Source organism: Colobus angolensis, unplaced genomic scaffold, assembly GCF_000951035.1.
Source record: "Colobus angolensis palliatus isolate OR3802 unplaced genomic scaffold, Cang.pa_1.0 Scaffold91, whole genome shotgun sequence".
In the NCBI taxonomy this organism is placed as follows: domain Eukaryota; kingdom Metazoa; phylum Chordata; class Mammalia; order Primates; family Cercopithecidae; genus Colobus; species Colobus angolensis.
The window spans coordinates 3,494,052-3,514,010 of record NW_012123043.1 but is presented as its reverse complement, the minus strand read 5'-3'; the positions used below and the strand labels follow the sequence as shown (position 1 = coordinate 3,514,010).

The window sequence follows — 19,959 nt, the reverse complement described above, 5'->3', positions numbered from 1 at the left end:
ACAGGCATGAGCCACCGTACCTGGCATTGTGTACATTTTTCTAATGTTGCCTGGGTCTTAGGGTTAAATATTTTTATTTCTGAAAATTAAAGTTCTAGTAAATATTGTGGAAGTATAGCTGTGTCCTGAAGATACAGAACCTATCAAAAGGTCCCAAGGTAGAGAAGCACATTTATGTCTACTAACCACATATTTCTTCAGGTGTATAATTATGCATGAAGATTATTTTATAGTTTTGTTATCAGATCTTTTTTTCTTAAAAAACACTTTTTTCTTTTTTTTGAGTAAGTAGAATCAGCAAAATCAAAGTGAAACTTATAAAATAATGGTCAACAACTAGCTTCTCATGGCTACTCTAGATCAGTGAATTCACTGGCCATTCAGTTTCAAAGACATACAGCACTAATTCTGGTACAATTCACCAAAAGATAGTGAATTAGTATGAGTAAGATTAATGTAAGATAAGCACATTTATAAATCATACTATGTAGACCGTCTGAGCTAAGCATAGAAAGTTACAGACTTTTTAACATTGCCTTAAGTTAGTATTTTTAAAAGTCTAATTATTTCAAGTTGCCTGTTATGAATATTCAAGTTATTAAATTTAAACATAGGTTAGGGGATAGAAAAACTATATAATGAGTTCTCTCAAGTTCAAATAATTTTACTAAAAACTACATTTTATTCAAGAGACAGAAAAGGAGTCATTTGGTGCCATGCTTTTATTCAAATGAAAGGGGAAAAACTACACTGTACGAGGAAATAGCAAATATGACAGTATTTTACAGCACAGCATCTTAAAAAACAAAAAACCTGTAAGCAATGCTCTAGAGTGGACAGGTAAGCACACCATACACTGTACATTGCTCAACAGTGTCCATGAAACCATAATTAAATAGCTGAATTTGGCTTTAAACAGCCAAATAAAACTGTAACAGTCATTCTAATACAAAATGGAAAAACTAAGAAGAACTAAAGGCTTTCCAAAGCTGTGTCAAATAGCAGAAATTGACAGGCTGCACTGGTAATCACAACAAATGTTTGGCAAACTTAATGGAATAGTTATCATAATAATTTGACCTCTGATGATGAAAGCACCAGTGTGTTTCAGTAAGGTTGACGAAAATCCCCAGACTTTATGAAATGGCATATTTTTCAACTGTATAATTTTAAAAACATAATTCAAAAAAAAAAAAAAAAAGCTGCACCATAATAAAAAAATCTGCAGACTTAAAGAAATATATCCATATTCCTCCTGCATTAATAAAGTAAAATCTTATACTGAGAGCAATGAACTCTGTGGCAATATTCACATTCTACCTTTAGACCTTATAGACATTCAGTTCAACTGTTGGACACACACAAATTTAAGAATAAAGGGTGGTCCTGTTTAGTTTTAAATAGTTTCTCCATTGTCTTGCATCCAGTTTTCTTTATATAATAGCTAAGTAATATCAAAAAGATTGCTTTGATGAGGGAAATTTAGTTAATATTGAAATGAACAAATTTAGTAATGTAAAATGCTTATTAAATTATCCTTTTGACTACTATTCACGTTTTGATTAGATTCATTTATAATTTTTTAAAGTAGTTTTAATCTAAATGTGTATTTGACAATCATTTCCTTCTAACTGTGATAGAAATTATTGTCTAAAAGGTAAAATGTGCAATTCCCCATTTTTAATATCCATATGTTATATACACAATATGTATACACTTAAAATATAAGAGTTACATATCCTGGTCTCTTACATGCAAACAGTAGATCACAAATAGTTTTGAGCTACACATGTATCTTGCACAGGTATTGGAAAAAAATCTGTGAAATTTTTTTACAGTTTTAACAAATATACATAAATATAAGAACATAAATTACAGTAAAATATTGACAGCATTTGAGAAAATGTTGTAACCCAGATGCACTGATGCCTAAAGGCCTTATAATAATAGAAAAGTACAGCTCAGGGACATCTCATTCCTACTCTTTTTTTTTTAAAATAAGTAAATACATCATATGAGACATTAGTTCTTTCTCTAAACAACTCAATTAGAGAAATGTATATATTTTTCTCTCTACTTCCCATGAAAGAAAACAAACTACGCATCTCATTTATGATACAATACTGTCTTCCCCCCCTAGTTTACACAGTTGTCACAACACTGAAACATAACAGGGTCACATAATCATTCAAGTCTTTTCCTGAGAATGAAGTTTTTCCCCAACTAACCCTCTGGTATACACTGTTAAAGAACAAAGATCATGTAGAGGAGATTTCAAGTGTATACTTAATCTAAGCCATTCCACTTGAAAAGGATTAAAACGAAGAAAAACCCAATATAAGTAAAATAATGTGAAGCTATTTTAAAATTAAAATGTAGCCCTTTGTACATGTTTAAAAATTCTAAATATAATTTTATATGAGTTATAAATATAATGTAAAGACTTCTTGAGAACTTGTTTCAGGAAGTCTTACATCTTCAGATTGAAAGACTACTCTCAAAGTGTCATTCACTTCTGCCAACTTATAAAGTGACTTACTTTAAAAGAGATAGAAAGCCTTTTTTGTTAAAAGAACAATCTAAATTATTCTGAGTTGGCCAGAAGTGGTGTAAAAACAGCACTGATTTAATCAGCAACTTCTTATAACATATTCTTGGTTAAGCTCATGTGGTTTAAAGCGAACCTACTAGCAGCTCTTTACAACACCTCCTCTTATTTAATAGAGAATGTTAATACTTGAGTGAATAATAAATAGAGTTGTAAATACTTAGCAGAATAATTTTTGCAAATGCGGTAACACCACTAAAATATGAGGGTTACTGTAAAACTAAACACTAGTGTTTCTCTTAACATCACAAGAAAGGTGCGAGTTACTTCTGAAGGTATATTTCCTACTTTCATGATCTCCACATGAAACAAAATACAAAGGTATCTTAGAATAAACCCCCAGGAGAGAAAAATAGCAAAATAAACCATCTGAAGACAAAAATATACATTAAAAGGTTAAAAAAAAAAAGCAACAAATAAAACACATAATTTGTAATCTTAACCATATTTCAATAACAAATCCGACTAATATCCATGAAAATTCAGTGCTTTAATGTATCTAATATCAAGCAGGTGAACCTGATAACACATACAAATCTCCATTTGTGAATTAAAACATTTCCTTCATCACTTGGACTTATCACCTAAGTGAGAATCTTCTACACTCCAAAACACTGTGGTTTACATTCCAGTTGTTCATGACAACAGAGCTTAACGTCTAGTTTTAATTAATAAAAGTCTTGTTGGCAATTAGAAAGATTTTCTATAGGCAGGAAACATGAAGTGCAAATTTACCATGAATGTTCTGAAGCAAGCATTTCCCAACTTCTATGCCTTAGTGGGTAACAGTTTTTTGGGTGTTACTGGTCTTTTGGTCTGCCATAAATGGCTATGAATGGTAATTGCATCGACACTGGCAGATAAAGTTTTAGCGGGTATGTGGCTAAACTGTTTCCTGTCAGAATTATATTTGTAAAGTCCTTCAATCATTTTTTTAGTGATAGATTTAGGGCCTATCCCAGTCAGTTTATTGATTTCTTCGGTTTCTGGGCAATAAGTATACAAAGATCTGAACTGGCATCCTGAATCCCGGAACAAGATTAAGAAGTTGTTGGCATCTGATTTCTCCATTTCCTTTAAAATAAAAAACAAAAACAACATAACACCACCAATAAAAACCCTTTATTTTGCTGAATAAAGTTTATATAATTATGTTACATTTCTTAGTCACATTTTATAACATTATTACAATGACAAGTTTTAAAGCCTATTGCTGCTAGTCTTTAATCAAATCTGCAGGCTTCCAGAACCCAATGTGAAAGTAAACTAAATCTGATAATGAAAACATCTAGCTATAGATCTTTTTACATGCTGTTGAAATTCTAGGCCCATGAGAGTACATTCTCTTGAATAGATAAAAGACTTCTACAGTTTGCCAAATTTAATTTTCATGCAAACATGCTTACCTCCAGTATTTTTTTCTTCTGACCTTCATTTACTTTTCCAGCCAAACAGCAATGAGCTAAAGCATTCTGTATTATGTGCTTATTGGATTTTGCACTGGGTTCTTTGTAGAGCTTTGGTCCTATGGTAGGGATTTAACAACAATAATAAAAATAACATTCCTAAGTCAGAAATACTACTATTTTAAAATGATGTAATTGTTCCTACACTGCTGAAATATTGTAATAGAAGACCAAATTCTGTGCTTAAAGGCCTCTTACTGGCTGCAATCCAACCAAAACATTGTTTTATCCACCCAGAGATATGGAGGATGTTCCTATGGCCTTCTGGAGTACCCTGTGAGAGCAGTACTAAAAATAAAATATTGCTATAACTGTCATACTGCCTATTTAACCTTCTTTCTTAAATCTATAAGGTTACTGGTTAGCTTAGAGTCTAATGGGTCCATGAGTAATTTAAGTCTTTTCAAAAGGCAAAAAATACCTTTCTTTTTCAGATTGTTCAACTGAACTAACATAGAGAAGCAGAGGGAGTAACATGGAAATACTGTCAAATCCCAGGCCTTAAAGGCTGTCAGACTGGCTGTAGGAGGTAGTATTAAAAGCCACAGAGTGGGTCTCCAGCAAGTTCTAACCTCTAGCCTTTCTAGGGTTTCCACTTCCACTCTACCATGGATAGATGGAGGCATCTCCTTTTCCCTCTGCTCTTCCCCATACATGTTCTCCCATGCCTTCCTATCTTACCTCTCAACATGCTGCTGACATTTCTTCTGATTTCTCTTCTGCTTCATTTATTTATAAGTCTCCTTAACCCACATTCTACTCTTCATTGCTTTTATTCCAATCATGCCTATCTAGAAGCTAGAAGAGGACTTGGTGGGGATATGTGAAGCTAAATACCTTCCTAGATTCAATGCATTCTTATCTTTGAGAGCCTCTTAATACTTGCTAAAGGTGCACAATTCTGGATACCTGAAATCTCAGTATTAGGGAGAGGACTTGGTAGATTCTAGCCTTTACTCAGTACTGAGGAACTACGTAGAACTTTTCTAAAACTTCTGCAGACCCAAACTACACACAGAAATGGCCAGCATTCGTTAGAGGGATGAGATATAAGTGGCATCACTAATTTTGTTTAGAAACTTACTCAACTACCTGAAAGTGACCACCTGCATTCATTGTTTATTAGTCACCTGCGTTTAAGGCCCAAAGGTGAGCCAATAAAATTTTCTTTAGTAAGCCTCCATTTAAGAGTGTGTTAAATTCAAATATTTCTCTAAAAATGTACAGACACTAACCTGTATATTCCGTTCCAGAAGCCACTGAAGAAGTTGTTGATGCATTTTCCCAGTCTTTTTCTCCATTTCGACTGCCACAACGACTTGGAGATAAGAAGCCTTCTACAGACTCTGATCTAATTAGAAAATAAAATATATTTTATGTCTCAGAGAAAAAAATGGGGCCCAGATGGTATACGTGAAAGTACCAACCAAAATCAACCTAAAGGCCTAAAAATAATATGATGAGGCCGGGCGTGGTGGCTCATGCCTGTAATCCCAGCACTTTGGGAGGCCAAGGCAGGTAGATCACAAGGTCAGAAGTTCGAGATCAGCCTGGTCAATATGGTGAAACCCCATCTCTAACAAAAACACAAAAATGAGCTAGGCGTGGTGGTACGCGCCTGTAATCCCAGCTACTCAGGAGGCTGAGGCAGAAGAATCACTTGAAGCCAGGGGGCAGGGGTTGCAGTGAGCCGAGATCATGTCACTGCACTCTAGCCTGGGCGACAGAGCAAGACTCCGTCTCAAAAATAAATAAATAAATTAACTAATTAATTAAAAATAAATAAATAAATAATAAAAAATAATATAACACTGTCTTATTCACGGCTACACATCCAAGTTCCTAGAACACAGTAAGCATTCTATAAATATCTATGGAAAGAATGAATGTTTTTCAATGTGAAAATAGGCAAATAATACAAAGGATGGTAATACAAAGATAAGAACTCTAAGATGATGATTGTCACTAGAAATGTTCTCTTCTGATATGATATTATAGTATAAAGTAATAAAATACTGACTTTTAGCTTCTAATCTATATACTAGAGAAAGAAAATACAAACGAGATCTTTCCTAAGTCACAGGCAACCCACTTTGGAATTATTCTAATGGGGAAAATTCCTTTGTATTAGTGGGTGATAGACTAGAGAAGGTGGTACTCTCATTCTACTGACTGTGATTTAATAATAATCATATTAGGAATTACTGATGTACAATTACTGTTAATGTTTCATAGCTTATAAAAAGTATGTTATCAATGTCAATAATTCTAAATTCTAAAAGACAAAAAGCACTGAAAAATGAACAGACCTTTTTACATAATTTCTTTTAACAGAAACTCAAATGGTCCTAAGTCAGCAAAACTTAGAAAAATTTGTGATTATGATTTAGTCATTACAAAATATAAAATAAAAACACGAAAGAATTTTTACTTAGCGTTTGTGTAATTGCAGGTACTATATTCTTTTCTGTAAAAATATTCGTATGTTATGGATTTACCTTGGCGTCCTCTTGCCTGAATGTACACTCTCGTTATCACCTGTGTTCAGCGATGCCAAAGAAAGGCTAGAGACTGAAAAAACACGATAAATTCATGATCCTGAATAAAAACAAAATTAGAAATTTAAAAGGAGCAACTAGCAAAGAGTCTGTTCATTAGATAACACCAGCATATAAAAATTGAGCTTCTATAGTTTCTTTTCCTTTTCTCTGTACTTTTAATTTAAACACATAATATGCTTGCATGCATATATACACAATCTATTTAAAATTAGCAAGGAACCTACTTTTAGGAAACAATGATAAAACTAACTTGCATTCCAAAAGGAAAGTGTTAATATGAGACATGATACTGTGATCCTAAAGAAGAAAAAAAAAAATTTCATAGTATCTAAATTCTAGGTAGAAAATTATATCAATTAGTTTTACAGGCCTGAATACAGAATTCTCTTTAAATAGTCAATATTATGTTATTTTTCCTCAGGTTTGGTATAACTATGAGAATTCTCTAAAAAACTTCCACGGCATTTGGTTTTAATAAAGATTTCTTTTTACAAATTTATCCCTGCCCAAGATTTTTTAAAAATAAAGAGTATGGCCAGGCACAGTGACTCACACCTATAATCCTAGTACTTTGGGAGGCCAAGGCAGGCCAATTACTTGAGCCCAAGAGTTCAAGACCAGCCTGAACAACATGGTGAAACCCCATCTCTACAAAAAATACAAAAAAATTAGCTGGGTATGGTGGCACTCACCTGTAGTCCCAGCTACCCAGGAGGCTGAGGTGGGAGGATCACCTGAACCCAGGCAGGTGGAGGCTGCAGTGAGCCATGATCACACCATTGCACTCTAGCCTGGGCAAGAGACTGAGACCCCGTTTAATAATAATAATAATGATAATAATAATAAGTATACATATTGACTTTTAAAGGAAATATGTTCTCTCAACTCCAGATATTATAAATTTGGATTTTCAACCATTTCTATCTCGAAGGAGGGACTTATGAACTCTTGATCTTCCATTCTTTATTATACCAACATGTTTCTTGTACATTTCATGCATATAACATTTCTTAAATTTGTAAGTATGTAAAAGGCAGTTAATAGTTCAAGGAGATTATATCTGAGGGCAGAGTTCCCTAATAGATTAATATTTAGATTTGATTTTTAGCATTCACATTTGTTCTGCTGAATATATGCATGCACACATAATACATTCAATTCATTAAAAACTTCATTTGCTCATTTTGGTTTTCCAAAAGGGAGCATGCATAACCTCAAAGTGTGTATCCAATTTTGCATATCAAAGTACAACCAAGTTAGTACGACAAACCCACCAAGCTGGTGTTTTTTATGAACAGACTCTTCATAATAAGCTATGTTACCTGGAGGACCCTTTATTGGTGTTTTGGGGGATTCAATATGATCTCTGTGAATAGATTTTGGTCGCTGTTTTTTTTGTTTTACTACTTGAGGACGGGGTTTAATTACTGTATCCATATCTTCCATTAGTTTCAGTTGTTTCCGCCTCATATATTCTTGCCTAATAAATTCTCTGCGTGCTCTCTCATCTTCTTTCTTCTGACGTTCCTCCTCAGTTTTACGCCTAAGAAATCAAATGGTTACAGTATCTATTCTGCATAGCAAAGACAAACCACACAGGAGTTATGTATTTGATATGAGAAGGGAGAATTTTATTTCATCACCTTGGGGAATAAATGGTTCATTTAAAAGGTACTTGATTACTTGATGATTCTGCTGAGACATGGAATTAAGCATAAATAAATAAAGGAGGGAAGGAAGAGTCAAAGAAATAAAAAAAAAAAGGTATTTGAGATAATTTAGGTCGTATGTGTATGTATCTACGTGTGTGTGTGTGTGTGTGTGTATACATGTCTCCCAGGAAAGTTATTTTAATGTTTTTTAAACATTTAAATTAATTATTGAAATTAATGTTTCTAGAGAACTTTACCACATGATGCCTTAAACTTAAGATAAAAATGTAAAATTAGGCAATACTTTGGGAAAATAAATTGATTTCTACAAAGCACCAAAAAGTAGCACCGATCCAGCTCTCTATCTATACTACAAACTTCTCTGAAAAAAATCTGTTAATAAAAATTAATGAGAGACCACCTCTTTGAGTACTTCCCAACTTTTTCTAAATATGCCCATGCATCATTAAAGTTCAGATCTAGCACTGACCCAGCAATTTCCTTTACCTTGTTTCCTCCTTCTTATGCTCCATTTCTGCTTCCAACTGTTGTTTCCGGAGTTGAGTTTCCTTTTCCCTTCTTAATCTTTTCTCCAACAAAGCTGCCCGTTTCATTGCCATATCATTTTCTGCTTTTTGATCATCCTAAGAACGAATTTCATTGAAAACGATGAAACATTTTAGGTACCAATATTCTCATTTTCAATTGTTACAGTCACATTTTGTGGTTAGTTCTATAACTGAAAGTTTGAACTCTCTATTACAACCCTTCTGAATGTGGATGTGGTTCAGGAATTATGAAGGAAGAACTGAACTACAGTGGTAACAGTTCCATAATAAAAGAGGACACGCAAACTTATTTAATTACACTCTGTCAAAACTTATGAGATTTGCAAAGAACAACCATAAAAACAAAAAAACACAAAAGTTTTAACCCTAACTTAGTAACTTACAGAGTTCCCCCACCAATTTTTAGAATTGCATTTGAATTTTACTTGAAATATAAGCTCAGTAAAAATACCTCAAGTAAAAACATCCCAAAATTAGCCACCCAATGTTATATTACATAAATGAAACTACTGCTGCATGATTTTAAGTTGAGGTACTGACAGTCCAAGCTGCTTGATAGGTTCTGAAGTATAATGAAAATTTTTCCATTGAGGAAAAGATGGGCGTGATTATACTTCTCCTCTACAGCTCTTTTAATTTGAGAGCTAGTTCATTATCTGTAGGCCTCCTGGGCCTGCCCTAGTTTCTACCTGAATCCTTAGGGACAGCCCTAGTTCTCAGGGGGCTTCCAAAATGCTTCAGAATTCAGCAAAGTAACAAGCTGGTGTAGAAGTGGTTCACTGTCTTAATGTCTCCTTGTCAACTGTCCCTGCCAATGCGTAATTCAATAAACATTTCTTTGGTGTCTTAATACATTCACAACATAGTGTCAGATATTACATATATTAAAATATGCGGTACCTCAGGTCAAGGAGCCTAAAAAAATCACAAGGGGAAGAGGCACAAACAATAGGCTTTGTATAGAAACCCAGAGAGAGATTTAACTCTGAATGGAGAAAGTCAGAAGACACCATTCAAGCAATTAGTTCAAACATTCATATAGGTCTTCATCTATCAAATTACATATACTGTAGTTTGCCAGACACTTTACTATACTATGGGAATTAAAAAGATGCAGTACCTTGGCTGGGCATAGTGGCTCCTGCCTGTAATCCCAGCACTTTGGGAGGCTGAGGCGGGTGGATCACCTGAGGTCAGGAGTTCGAGACCAGACTGACCAACATGGAGAAACCCTGTCTCTACTAAAAATACAAAATTAGCCGGTCATGGTGGTGGCGCATGCCTGTAATCCCAGCTACTAAGGAGGCTGTGGCAGGAGAACTGCTTGAACCCAGGAGGCAGAGGTTGCAGTAAGCCGAGATCGCGCCATTGCACTCCAGCCTGGGCAACAAGAGCGAAGCTCTGTCTCAAAAAATAAACAAATAAATAAAAATAAAAAGATGCAGCACCTCTAGGAGGTCATGGTCTAAGAGACAAAGCAAATCATACGAAACAGTTGAAAACTCCAGGACACAGGACAGGTGTAAGTATATTAAGGATACAATAGATAGACAAATGATGAAACATTTGACCTTGACTGAAGGAATTATAAAAGGCTTTAGATGAAGCTTGAAGTTAATTTTAAAGAACAGTACAAAATAAAATTACAGGGAAGAGGCTAGACAAAAAGATTTAGGTAAATCTGTGAAAGTCCCTGAATGTTGTGCTAAAGGGTTTGAATGGCATGACTGGAGACAGATGGCCCAGTCAAGAAGTTGTAACCATAGCCCAGCAGATGAGTAATGGGCTGGTGAAGATACGGAAATGAATGAAATAGAAATGAAGCAACAGAGGTACTACCTGTGTTACACTAACGATTTTCTTTCCCTTTGTTTCCCTTTCTCTGCAAGGAACAGAGTCTCTAGACGGTAAATTTTAATATCAATTAGTGTCTAGAGTAGCATTCTGTTTAAAAAAATGGCAGTGTTACATGATTAAGAGACAAAATGGAATCACTCTCTGAAGAGATCTGAGCAGCTTAATTTTTAAAAGGCTTTTGTTAAAGTGAGAAAGAGCAGTAGAGGAGCAAAACCAAAGAATATATCTTAACATGTGATAAAAGGATTTACTACAGCTTTGAGTCCATACTGGAAACCACAGTGTGCTTGAATGTTACTACAGTCCACGGGGATGGACTTGTATCAAAAGGGACTGCTACTGAAAGAAGTAAGCATGTCAACTGAAAAAAAAAACAAATCCAACACAACCACACTCATCTAATGAAGATGCCCAAAACTATGCAGATTAATACTACACCTTAAAAAAGAATCCACAGCATACTTTCTGGTCATCATCAAATTGTTCTTTATCACTTTCTCCATCATATTTTTCAACAGGTACATCAGCCTTTTCAGGGGGTTTCAAATCTGAGAGGGAAACTTCAATCAGATTAACATTTTTTGGAGCAGTGGGTGGGAAAACGGGTTTAGGAGGGGGTTCTGTGGGTTGATTCAATTGGTCCTCATTTGGTGTCAGACATACAGTCTCTGTGACAGGCAGTGATAGGACTTCAGAGACTGTTGACTCAAAAGGTTTGATTTCCTTTCCTTCTGGATTATGTCCACGCTGTTCCAAAGTCCCTTTGGATTCCAATTCCTCCTTTTTAACTTCTTCTTTAGGTTTGGATTCCTTTAACTGAGGTTCTCCATCATCCCCAAAACATACAAATGACCTAGTCTGAATAGGAACTTGACTTGGTGAAAACCTCCTTAACCGAGGAAGGCTATCCACAGACCGAGGGGGTGTCAAGGTTCGATTCAAAGGTGTTATTTTTAACTCATTTGGCCTAGGAGTCCTTTGATTTTTAACAGAAAAAGATGCGCTTTTCCTGTTAGAAGACTGTGGAGATGGGTGAGTAGGACGAGGGGAGTCTGAGGAGAATGGTGCAATGGCTGATGACAGGCCTGCTTGCTTAGAAGGCTTAAAATCTCTAATCTGTTTCTGTGGAGAGGGCTGTGGAGGTGAAATCACCCAAGATTGTTGCTCTCTCATCTGCATTAACATCTCCTGCTGAAGTGACAAGCGTTGCATTTCTTGTTGTAGAAAATGCAGGGATGAATTTAACTTTTCAATGGATTTGGTATATTCTAAAATCTCTCCTTCATTTAAAGTTTCTTCTGAGGGGCTTGCCAGGTTCCACTGCTTCTCAGGATCAATAGGTGTAGTTGGAGACTTTAGCCATTTGGCTTGAGGACTCTCCATGCTCTCTTTTATATCTGCCAGTGACTTGCTCCTTTGTCCATCAGTTTTTTGTGATTCCTTTTCCTTTGCTCGATCAGTATATACTTTCTCATCTTCTGCACCCGCCGCTTCCTCTCGTAGAGGAGAAATTCCATCCCCTTTCTTTTTCACTACAGTAAGGAATGCTGTCCTTCCCATTTTCTGTCTTTGTTTGGTAAAAGCAGCTTCCATTTTCTTCTTCTGGGCTTCTATAGCACGCCTCTTTTCTTCTAGTTTCATCCTAAGGTGCACCATCTCAGAAGCCAAGAGCTGGGTAGTGTCCCGTCCCTGGGGAAGCCCTGTTTCTTCTGGAATTTGTGCCCAAGCAACCACATGAGGAATATTAAGTTCAGAGCCCTCTGGTGTCGTTTTTTGAGAACTGCTTCCACTACTTTTTCCATCAGTATGATTCAGTTTCCTGAACTTTTGTTCAGCAAAACTGGTCATTTTAACTCCAGAACTAGAAGAAGCACTGCTGCCTGGCTGAGACTTGGTACTTACAGTACTTGGACAAGGACTCAAAGCTTCTCTGGTGTTGCCGGTTCGTATATCATAATCCTGAAGAAATTTAGATGCATCATCCATGTCAGAGTCCAAGCTTACAGTATAATCTCTCAATGAAGAATCTTCGTCCATAGTTTCAGGAATATCTTCTGAAGGAACATGAATTCCAGTGTCTACTTCAGTATTGTCAGTTATGGGACTCAAGGCACCTTTTGTATCAGTTACATTATCAGGACTAGACTGATTTAACTTGATATTTGAATTTAGGATACTCATTTCTTGACTATGAAGAAAGAAGCCATTAGCAATTTGGTCTGGCTGAGGTGTATGAGGAGATTTTTCAGTATCATGAATTATTTGTAATGCTTCTTCAATGCTTGGTGTCTCAATCTGATTGCCAAACTCATCTAGAAGTATTCTATTTTGTAAAGCTCCATTGGGAAGCTTGTAATGAATATTCTCATTAGAATTTAGTTCATTTGTGTTAAGGGGCACATAAGATTTGAGGTCACTGTGAGAATCTATATTAAGTTCTTCTTCAATGCTCTCCTCTTCCTCTTCTCCATTTATTGGCTTGAAGGACAAATTTTTCCTAATGTGTTTAGATACACGATTGTTGTTCAGAGTAAGTCCTTCATTACTAATAGAACGAGTGATTCCTCGGTTTGGAGTGGATCTCTGTACACTATCTTCTTTATCAAAAGAAATATCAAATGATACGCCATGCACTGATGATCTAAAAAAAAGTTAAAGAGAAAAATCCTTTAAAAATCCTAGAAATGATTTTTAGTATCATTTAACAAGAATTATTTGAAATTATATTTCCTTTCTTTCCCCAGTTCTCATAATCATACTGTCTTCAAGGTAAGGGGAGGGCTATCCAGCTACTTTTTAAAGTTAGCCTCTTTTTACCTCTCTCTCATCTGCCTATACTGCCTTTTTCAAATTTAGGAACTAATTAAAAGTTTTAGCAATTTGGTTATCAATAAAAGACACAGATGCAATTTGCATTTCTTAATAATCTGAATACACTAAAAGTAATTATCTTTGTTTACCTTTTCTCTTTGGGCCATGTCCCTATGAAGCCATCAACATAAGACATAGATGAAGACCTTCTAATTCCTCCTTCAAATGCAAAAAAGAAAAAGCCATTGAAATTATGTAAAAAAATTAACTTATAGCAACTTAGGAGATTTCACGTATTTGAGGATTCATTAATAGCAATACAACTTAAGTAGGTACATAAGGAGAATTAGAGATCATTTTATCAAGAAAAGTAAGCACAGTGAAACTGACCATGCTTTTAGTGTTATAATACCCATTTTGCAGGGGAAAAATAAAAGCCCTGGATATTTGTTTATTTATATTTACTCTCAATCATTTCCCAGGTAACCAACCTACTTAAAAGAGTATTTTCCTAGGCTTTTTCAAATATATTACCTGAGGCTGAAGAATGAGCTTGGGGACGTGAATACCTAGAAGGCAAATGATGATGAGACTGTGTAAATGTAGCTCCTTCCCCACTGCAATGGAAAATAAATTTAAAATGTTATATTTTAGTTGTTTAATATAAATTTTAGGTAGAATGTCTTAAGTTAGAAACAACACTACCACCTCTGATTCTACATCCTAAATTTTAAAGATATGGAAACATAATATATTGTTTAAACCAAAGAATGGCTGTGATTACAGTACATATCTATAGATATTTTATGTCTTTTAGCCAAACAACTTAAAAGTACTTTCATACACATCTCAATGTCCTTGTGAGATATGAATTACTTTCATTTTATAAACATAAAAACTGATATATAAAAAAGTAAAATGAAACTCACCAATTTGAAATATTTTGGTCAAATTTAAATCTCTAAAAACTATAGATATAATACACCCTAGTAAAAGACCTTGACATCCTCTCTGCTCATGGACCTATGTTTGTATATCTCTAACAGCCAAGTGTGTGGAGTAGCTGCTGAAAACATCTTTTGCTTTGTCTGTCTTCTTCCTTTGTTTTTTTCTTTCTCATAAAATCATTATTTAGGTGCACTAACATTTGTAGATGTGGCTACATTATTCCCAGGAAGGGCAAAAATACTTCAATTCTTTCTGAAAAGTTCCACAGTGTTCTGAACTACAATGGACCATATGGAGACTTACAGAAATCAGAGGATGAGTAGGAACCCAGAATAGCCTAGAATAATGGCTACACAATAACTTTTCAAGGAAAAGAACGTAGACATCCATCTGCATTATAAAAAGAATTTCTGCTGGGAAAAATAGGAAAAATGAGCCGCTGAGATGTCTGAGAGACAGAAAAGAGATGAGTCTTCCAGAGGACATGAATTAAAAACATTTTTCAGAAATGTGGGAGACTGTCCATTTAGGTTCCTAGAATAATTATGGAATAATCTAATCTTTGAGTGGAAAGCTTTACTTTCCACTTTAAAAGTGGAATTTCAAGATTTAATAGAGCAAGAGTGATGACCTAGAACACTGAGTGTTTTCTAAATCTTCAAGGAAGGAAATGTCACTATTGACCGACCATGCCTGCTAAATTTCATATTTTTGTGTTAAGCCAATAATTCATACAGAAATTACTTTGAATGTTTTACTCATAATTTTTAAAATATATTTTTAATGTGTCTGAATTTCCAAAAACCCACAAAAGACATTAGTTTTAACTTAAAAAATCAGATAGATTAGGGAGTCCAAAGTCAATATAAATTGTAGGTTCTAATAAATACAAATAAAAAGCTGCTTATAGGAGCTGTTGAAATACATTTTTAAACAAACTAATGTTCCTATCACATACCTGGGTGAGAAGTCAGGATTACCTAGGTATTAATATGATAGGACATTTTCACTTTGCTTTCAATTTAGTTCCCAATATTATGTACTAAAGCATTAAAGATTCAATATTGTAATAAATATTCTATTGTTGTAACCCAGGGTCCTTGGGTTTTCAGGTACACACTGTGAAAAGGTACCTGCTTGTAACCGTTGCACCTTGAGGTTTTTATTGTTTCAGAAAGTTCCAGGAAGCAGCCCAACCCCACATTACAAAACAAAAACTACACAAACTGGGTGGATGCAGAGATACCTGAGTCGGGGATGTATTACTATTACCACACCAAAAACCCCATCCAAGGAGGAGCTTATTCCGCATTTTCTATACACGCCAGTATGCAGAAGCATGACTGATGACTGCGCCTTTACTGCCTTTACTCCACCTCTACACACAATGATTCAGCTAACCAGCCTACTAAAAGCCCTATTTTCACCTTTGTTTGAGGAGGCACTGCTTTGGGGAATTATTCCCGGTGTCCTCCTTACTTGCTGCAAGTAATAAAATCCTCTTGTCGTGTTAAATCCTCCTTGGTTGTGGCTTTGGACTGTCATCTGCCAAGAGACCAAACCCACCTGTTGTGTGGGTAACACTGTGATCTCTCAATAGCTATCCTAACCAGAAAAAAAAAAACAGCAGGAAAAACCTTCAAAGATTTTTAAAATAATAAAATATGTAGAAATCCTAATAGACTTTCAAACTTTCCCTCCGAGGCCTAAGAGTTACCTATTAGACAGTTCTCAATTATGAACAAGTTATGCATCAAAAGTTTAGTTTTAGGTTGGTTATTGGGAACTTAGAATATATTCTCCCATCTTTTCAGTGTGGTACATATAAATATTCATTTCAGTGTATATTTCAATTTATATTTAAGTTAAAACAGGCTTTAATAGAGTAAGCTAATTATAACAGTTCAAAATCCAACTGAAATTCTTAAAAGCCTTATTTAATATAATATTATTTGATTTAATTAGTAAATAGAATAGAAATGGTGAAAATAAAGTCATTGTAGAGTTTACCTTGAAGGGAAGTCAGAACTACTATCTAAGACATTTCTTTTGGCAGCATTCAAGACAGGCATTGAAGGCATATCTTTTACAGGTTCAGCTGGAATAAAAGATTTTTTAAAAGACCCTCAAATTAGCATATTTCTATGAAAAATTCTGGACCATAAATAAATTTATAATAAAATTTAACCTCTATTTCCCTTTCTATGTATTGAGAAATCATAGCATAAAGTTTTCTTCTTAAATAATTTTCAAAGGGTCAAGTTTCTTTTTTTTTTTTTTTTTTTTGAGACGGAGTCTCGCTCTGTCGCCCAGGCTGGAGTGCAGTGGCCGGATCTCAGCTCACTGCAAGCTCCGCCTCCTGGGTTTACGCCATTCTCCTGCCTCAGCCTCCCAAGTAGCTGGGACTACAGATGCCTGCCACCACGCCCAGCTAGTTTTTTGTATTTTTTAGTAGAGACGGGGTTTCACTGTGTTAGCCAGGATGGTCTCGATCTCCTGACCTCGTGATCTGCCCGTCTCGGCCTCCCAAAGTGCTGGGATTACAGGCTTGAGCCACCGCGCCCGGCCGGGTCAAGTTTCTTTAAGCTCTTTTTGAAGTATTCAGACTTAAATTCAAAATTTAAAAAAAAATTCCTTCTTTTTTTTTTAGACAGAGTCTCACTCTATCGCACAGGCTAGAGTGCAATGGTGTGAACTCAGCTCACTGCAACCTCCACCTCTTGGGTTCAAGTGATTCTCCTGCCTCAGCCTCCCGAGTAACTGGGACTACAGGCGCCCGCCACCACACCGGGCTAATTTTTGTATTTTCAGTAGAGACAGGGTTTCACCATATTGGCCAGGCTGGTGTTGAACTCCTGACCTTGTGATCTGCCCGCTTTGGCCTCCCAAAGTGCTGGGATTATGGGTGTGAGCCACCACGCCCAGCCAAAAATTTCTTAAATTAAAAAATTCATTTGATTAAGGATAATTAGGGGGAAAAAGCCTAATATAAAATAAACACATGTATTTAAAACAAAAATAAGTTTGAGTGTTTAATTTTGTGAAAGCTTTCATAGAACTTCAGACATACATGGTCAGCTCTGCTTCTTTATGAAATAGCTGGTATTTTGGTCAATTAGAGAAAAACAGAATTTCTTTAGAAAACAATTAAACCTGCTGGTATACTTTTATTTTTGTAAGTAACTCTGGAGGAAGACTCAATTTACTTTTTGACTTTGAGAGCTGATGCAACAGCTATTGGTATTTTGAATAGTGGGTTTCACAGGTGAAATCACAGAAAGCAATGTAGTGAAAACTCTGTTAATAATTTTAAAAAATTATACAAATATTGGTTATGAAAATTACTAAGAATATCTGACTTCATTCAATGGCTTTAGGGGAGCATCTCAATTTCTTTATAGGCATGTAAAAAAGTTATATAATGTTATATAATGACACAATATTCAGAATCTGCCTCAAGAAGCTTAGCAATACTAGAACTATCGCTTATTTCACAGATTTTTGCCTGAGATGCGGTGGGCTGCCTGAAGTAACCTCACTGTACTCACTAGACTATGCCTCCCCTTTGGTTACATGTTTTTCCTCCTTCCCGATCACTTTCTATTCTTTCATTTTTGGGACGCTCAGTGGAGGTGGAGGTAGCCGTAGCAGTTACAAAAATAACAAACTTTGGAGCCAAGGAAAGTTGCTAAGTTGTTGGGATGCACAATAATCATATTTTGTGTTGGGTGGGACAGCTATTGGTAGCAGACAGAAATGTTTCCATAAGTTATGCTGGAAGAAAGTTATTTAGTGGGCTAAGCTTATAATTTAAGATCATTTTTTTCCCCTATAGAAATAAACCTCTGGGCTTTTTTTTGAGACGGTGTCTCGTCTCTGTCACCCAGGCTGCAGTGGTGCACTCTCTGCTCACTGTAACCTCTGCCTCCTGGGTTCAAGTAATTCTACTGTCTCAGCCTCCCAAGTAGCTGGGATTACAGGCATGCACCAATATGCCCGGCTAATTTTTGTATTTTTAGTAGAGACCAGGTTTCACCATGTTGGCCAACCTGGTTTCGAATTCCTGACCTCAGGTAATTCACCCGCCTCGGCCTCCCAAAGTGCTAGAATTACAGGCATGAGCCACTGCACCCAGCCTAGAAATAAACCTCTAGTTTTATAATGGGAGCCAAGAGAAAATTGGTTTTGCTATGCGAAATTTCGCTTTACAGAAAATTTAGGAAGATTTTTTGTTCCTTATATCTAGGGGTCTTTACAGTAACCCGTTTATTTCTTACTAGTTTTATTCTTATTATATACAATCAATAGTTCATAATACTATAATAGTCACAAAATCCACTAGGTTTAAAAATCCATACAAACCTTTTTATGGTTTAATGGCAAATTCAAGTTGCAGGTTAAGGCCAAACAATAATTTGTGGGGATTCTGGGTAACACGATGTTAAAAACTAAGAATCTAAAAGGGAATAAAAGCTGGGATAGGAATAAAAGATGCAAAGAAAAGAAACGGACAGTTAAAGCTAAAAGTTCCACATCATAAGACTTCAAATTCAAAGTCATTCCCTCCATTTTCTTTTCTTCTCCTCTAACCATTTTAAGAGGTTAGGAGAATCTATCAAGGGTAATAGCTGAAATCTAAAAAAAATTAATAGGCTGCTTTCTAAAAACATAGCCAGATGAGGTTATATCAACATTCCATTTTTTTCTGTTCATAGGAACATCAAAAATTAAAAAGATTGATTACCTCCTTGTGGACGAATAACACGAGGCTGTACAAAAGACGGCTTCACCACTTCAAACCACCAGAACAGTTCCGCCATGAACACCAAATAATTACTCTATATAGGAAATTTAACAGAAAGCTTACATTAGGTAAAACTTAATGATAAATAGAATTTTATTGTTTTAAAATATAGGTTTAAATCTCCATTCATCACTAGAGTATATTCACTACAGGCTATCAAACATGGGATGGAACATTAACTCTTGTGGGTAAAAATTATAACAACTATTCAAAACCTCTTGCAGATGATTTGCTCTATAATTCTAAAATGGTGGCCCAATTGATCTAGCAGGCATGAATACCTCTAACTGTGTAGAACACAGATAATATATAAGGCACTTTCATTCCAAAGTAAATACAAGCAACTTAAAAAGTTATTCAATCACCTGACACTCTAAAGAGGGGTTATCCTCTAAAGATACTCTAAAGAGGGGTTATCACAAAAAATAACTAAACCCTACTCAGATCCCTAGAAATTTCTCCAAAAAGTAATTGGATGTAGTGTTAAAAAAAATATTATTACGTGGCCAGACACAGTGACTCACATCTGTAACCCCAGCACTTTGGGAAGCCAAGATGGGTGGATCACGAAGTCAAGAGTCTGAGACCAGCCTGGCCAACAAGGTGAAACCCCGTCTCTACTAAAGATACAAAAAATTAGCCAGGTGTGGTGGTGTGTGCCTGTAATCCTAGCTACTTGGGAG

At 35.5% G+C, this 19,959-nt stretch overlaps 1 protein-coding gene across 3 annotated transcripts in view; it reads right to left on the bottom strand.

The window, feature by feature from the left end:
• Positions 1-704: 704 nt before the first annotated feature.
• Positions 705-19,959, bottom strand: part of CAMSAP2 (calmodulin regulated spectrin-associated protein family, member 2) — a 127,870-nt gene continuing 108,615 nt past the window's right edge. For 2 of the 3 annotated variants that reach the window (XM_011931709.1, XM_011931710.1), the window contains 11 exons: positions 19,217-19,310; positions 16,483-16,570; positions 14,059-14,141; positions 13,674-13,743; positions 11,152-13,354; positions 8,795-8,931; positions 7,958-8,178; positions 6,573-6,645; positions 5,310-5,425; positions 4,015-4,133; positions 705-3,682 (listed from right to left, as the gene is read on the bottom strand). In XM_011931709.1, coding sequence (XP_011787099.1) covers positions 3,377-3,682; positions 4,015-4,133; positions 5,310-5,425; positions 6,573-6,645; positions 7,958-8,178; positions 8,795-8,931; positions 11,152-13,354; positions 13,674-13,743; positions 14,059-14,141; positions 16,483-16,570; positions 19,217-19,310 — 3,510 coding nt within the window. In that variant the 3' untranslated portion in view covers positions 705-3,376. The remainder of the gene's footprint in view (positions 3,683-4,014; positions 4,134-5,309; positions 5,426-6,572; positions 6,646-7,957; positions 8,179-8,794; positions 8,932-11,151; positions 13,355-13,673; positions 13,744-14,058; positions 14,142-16,482; positions 16,571-19,216; positions 19,311-19,959) is intronic. The other variant, XM_011931711.1, reaches the window with a different exon arrangement.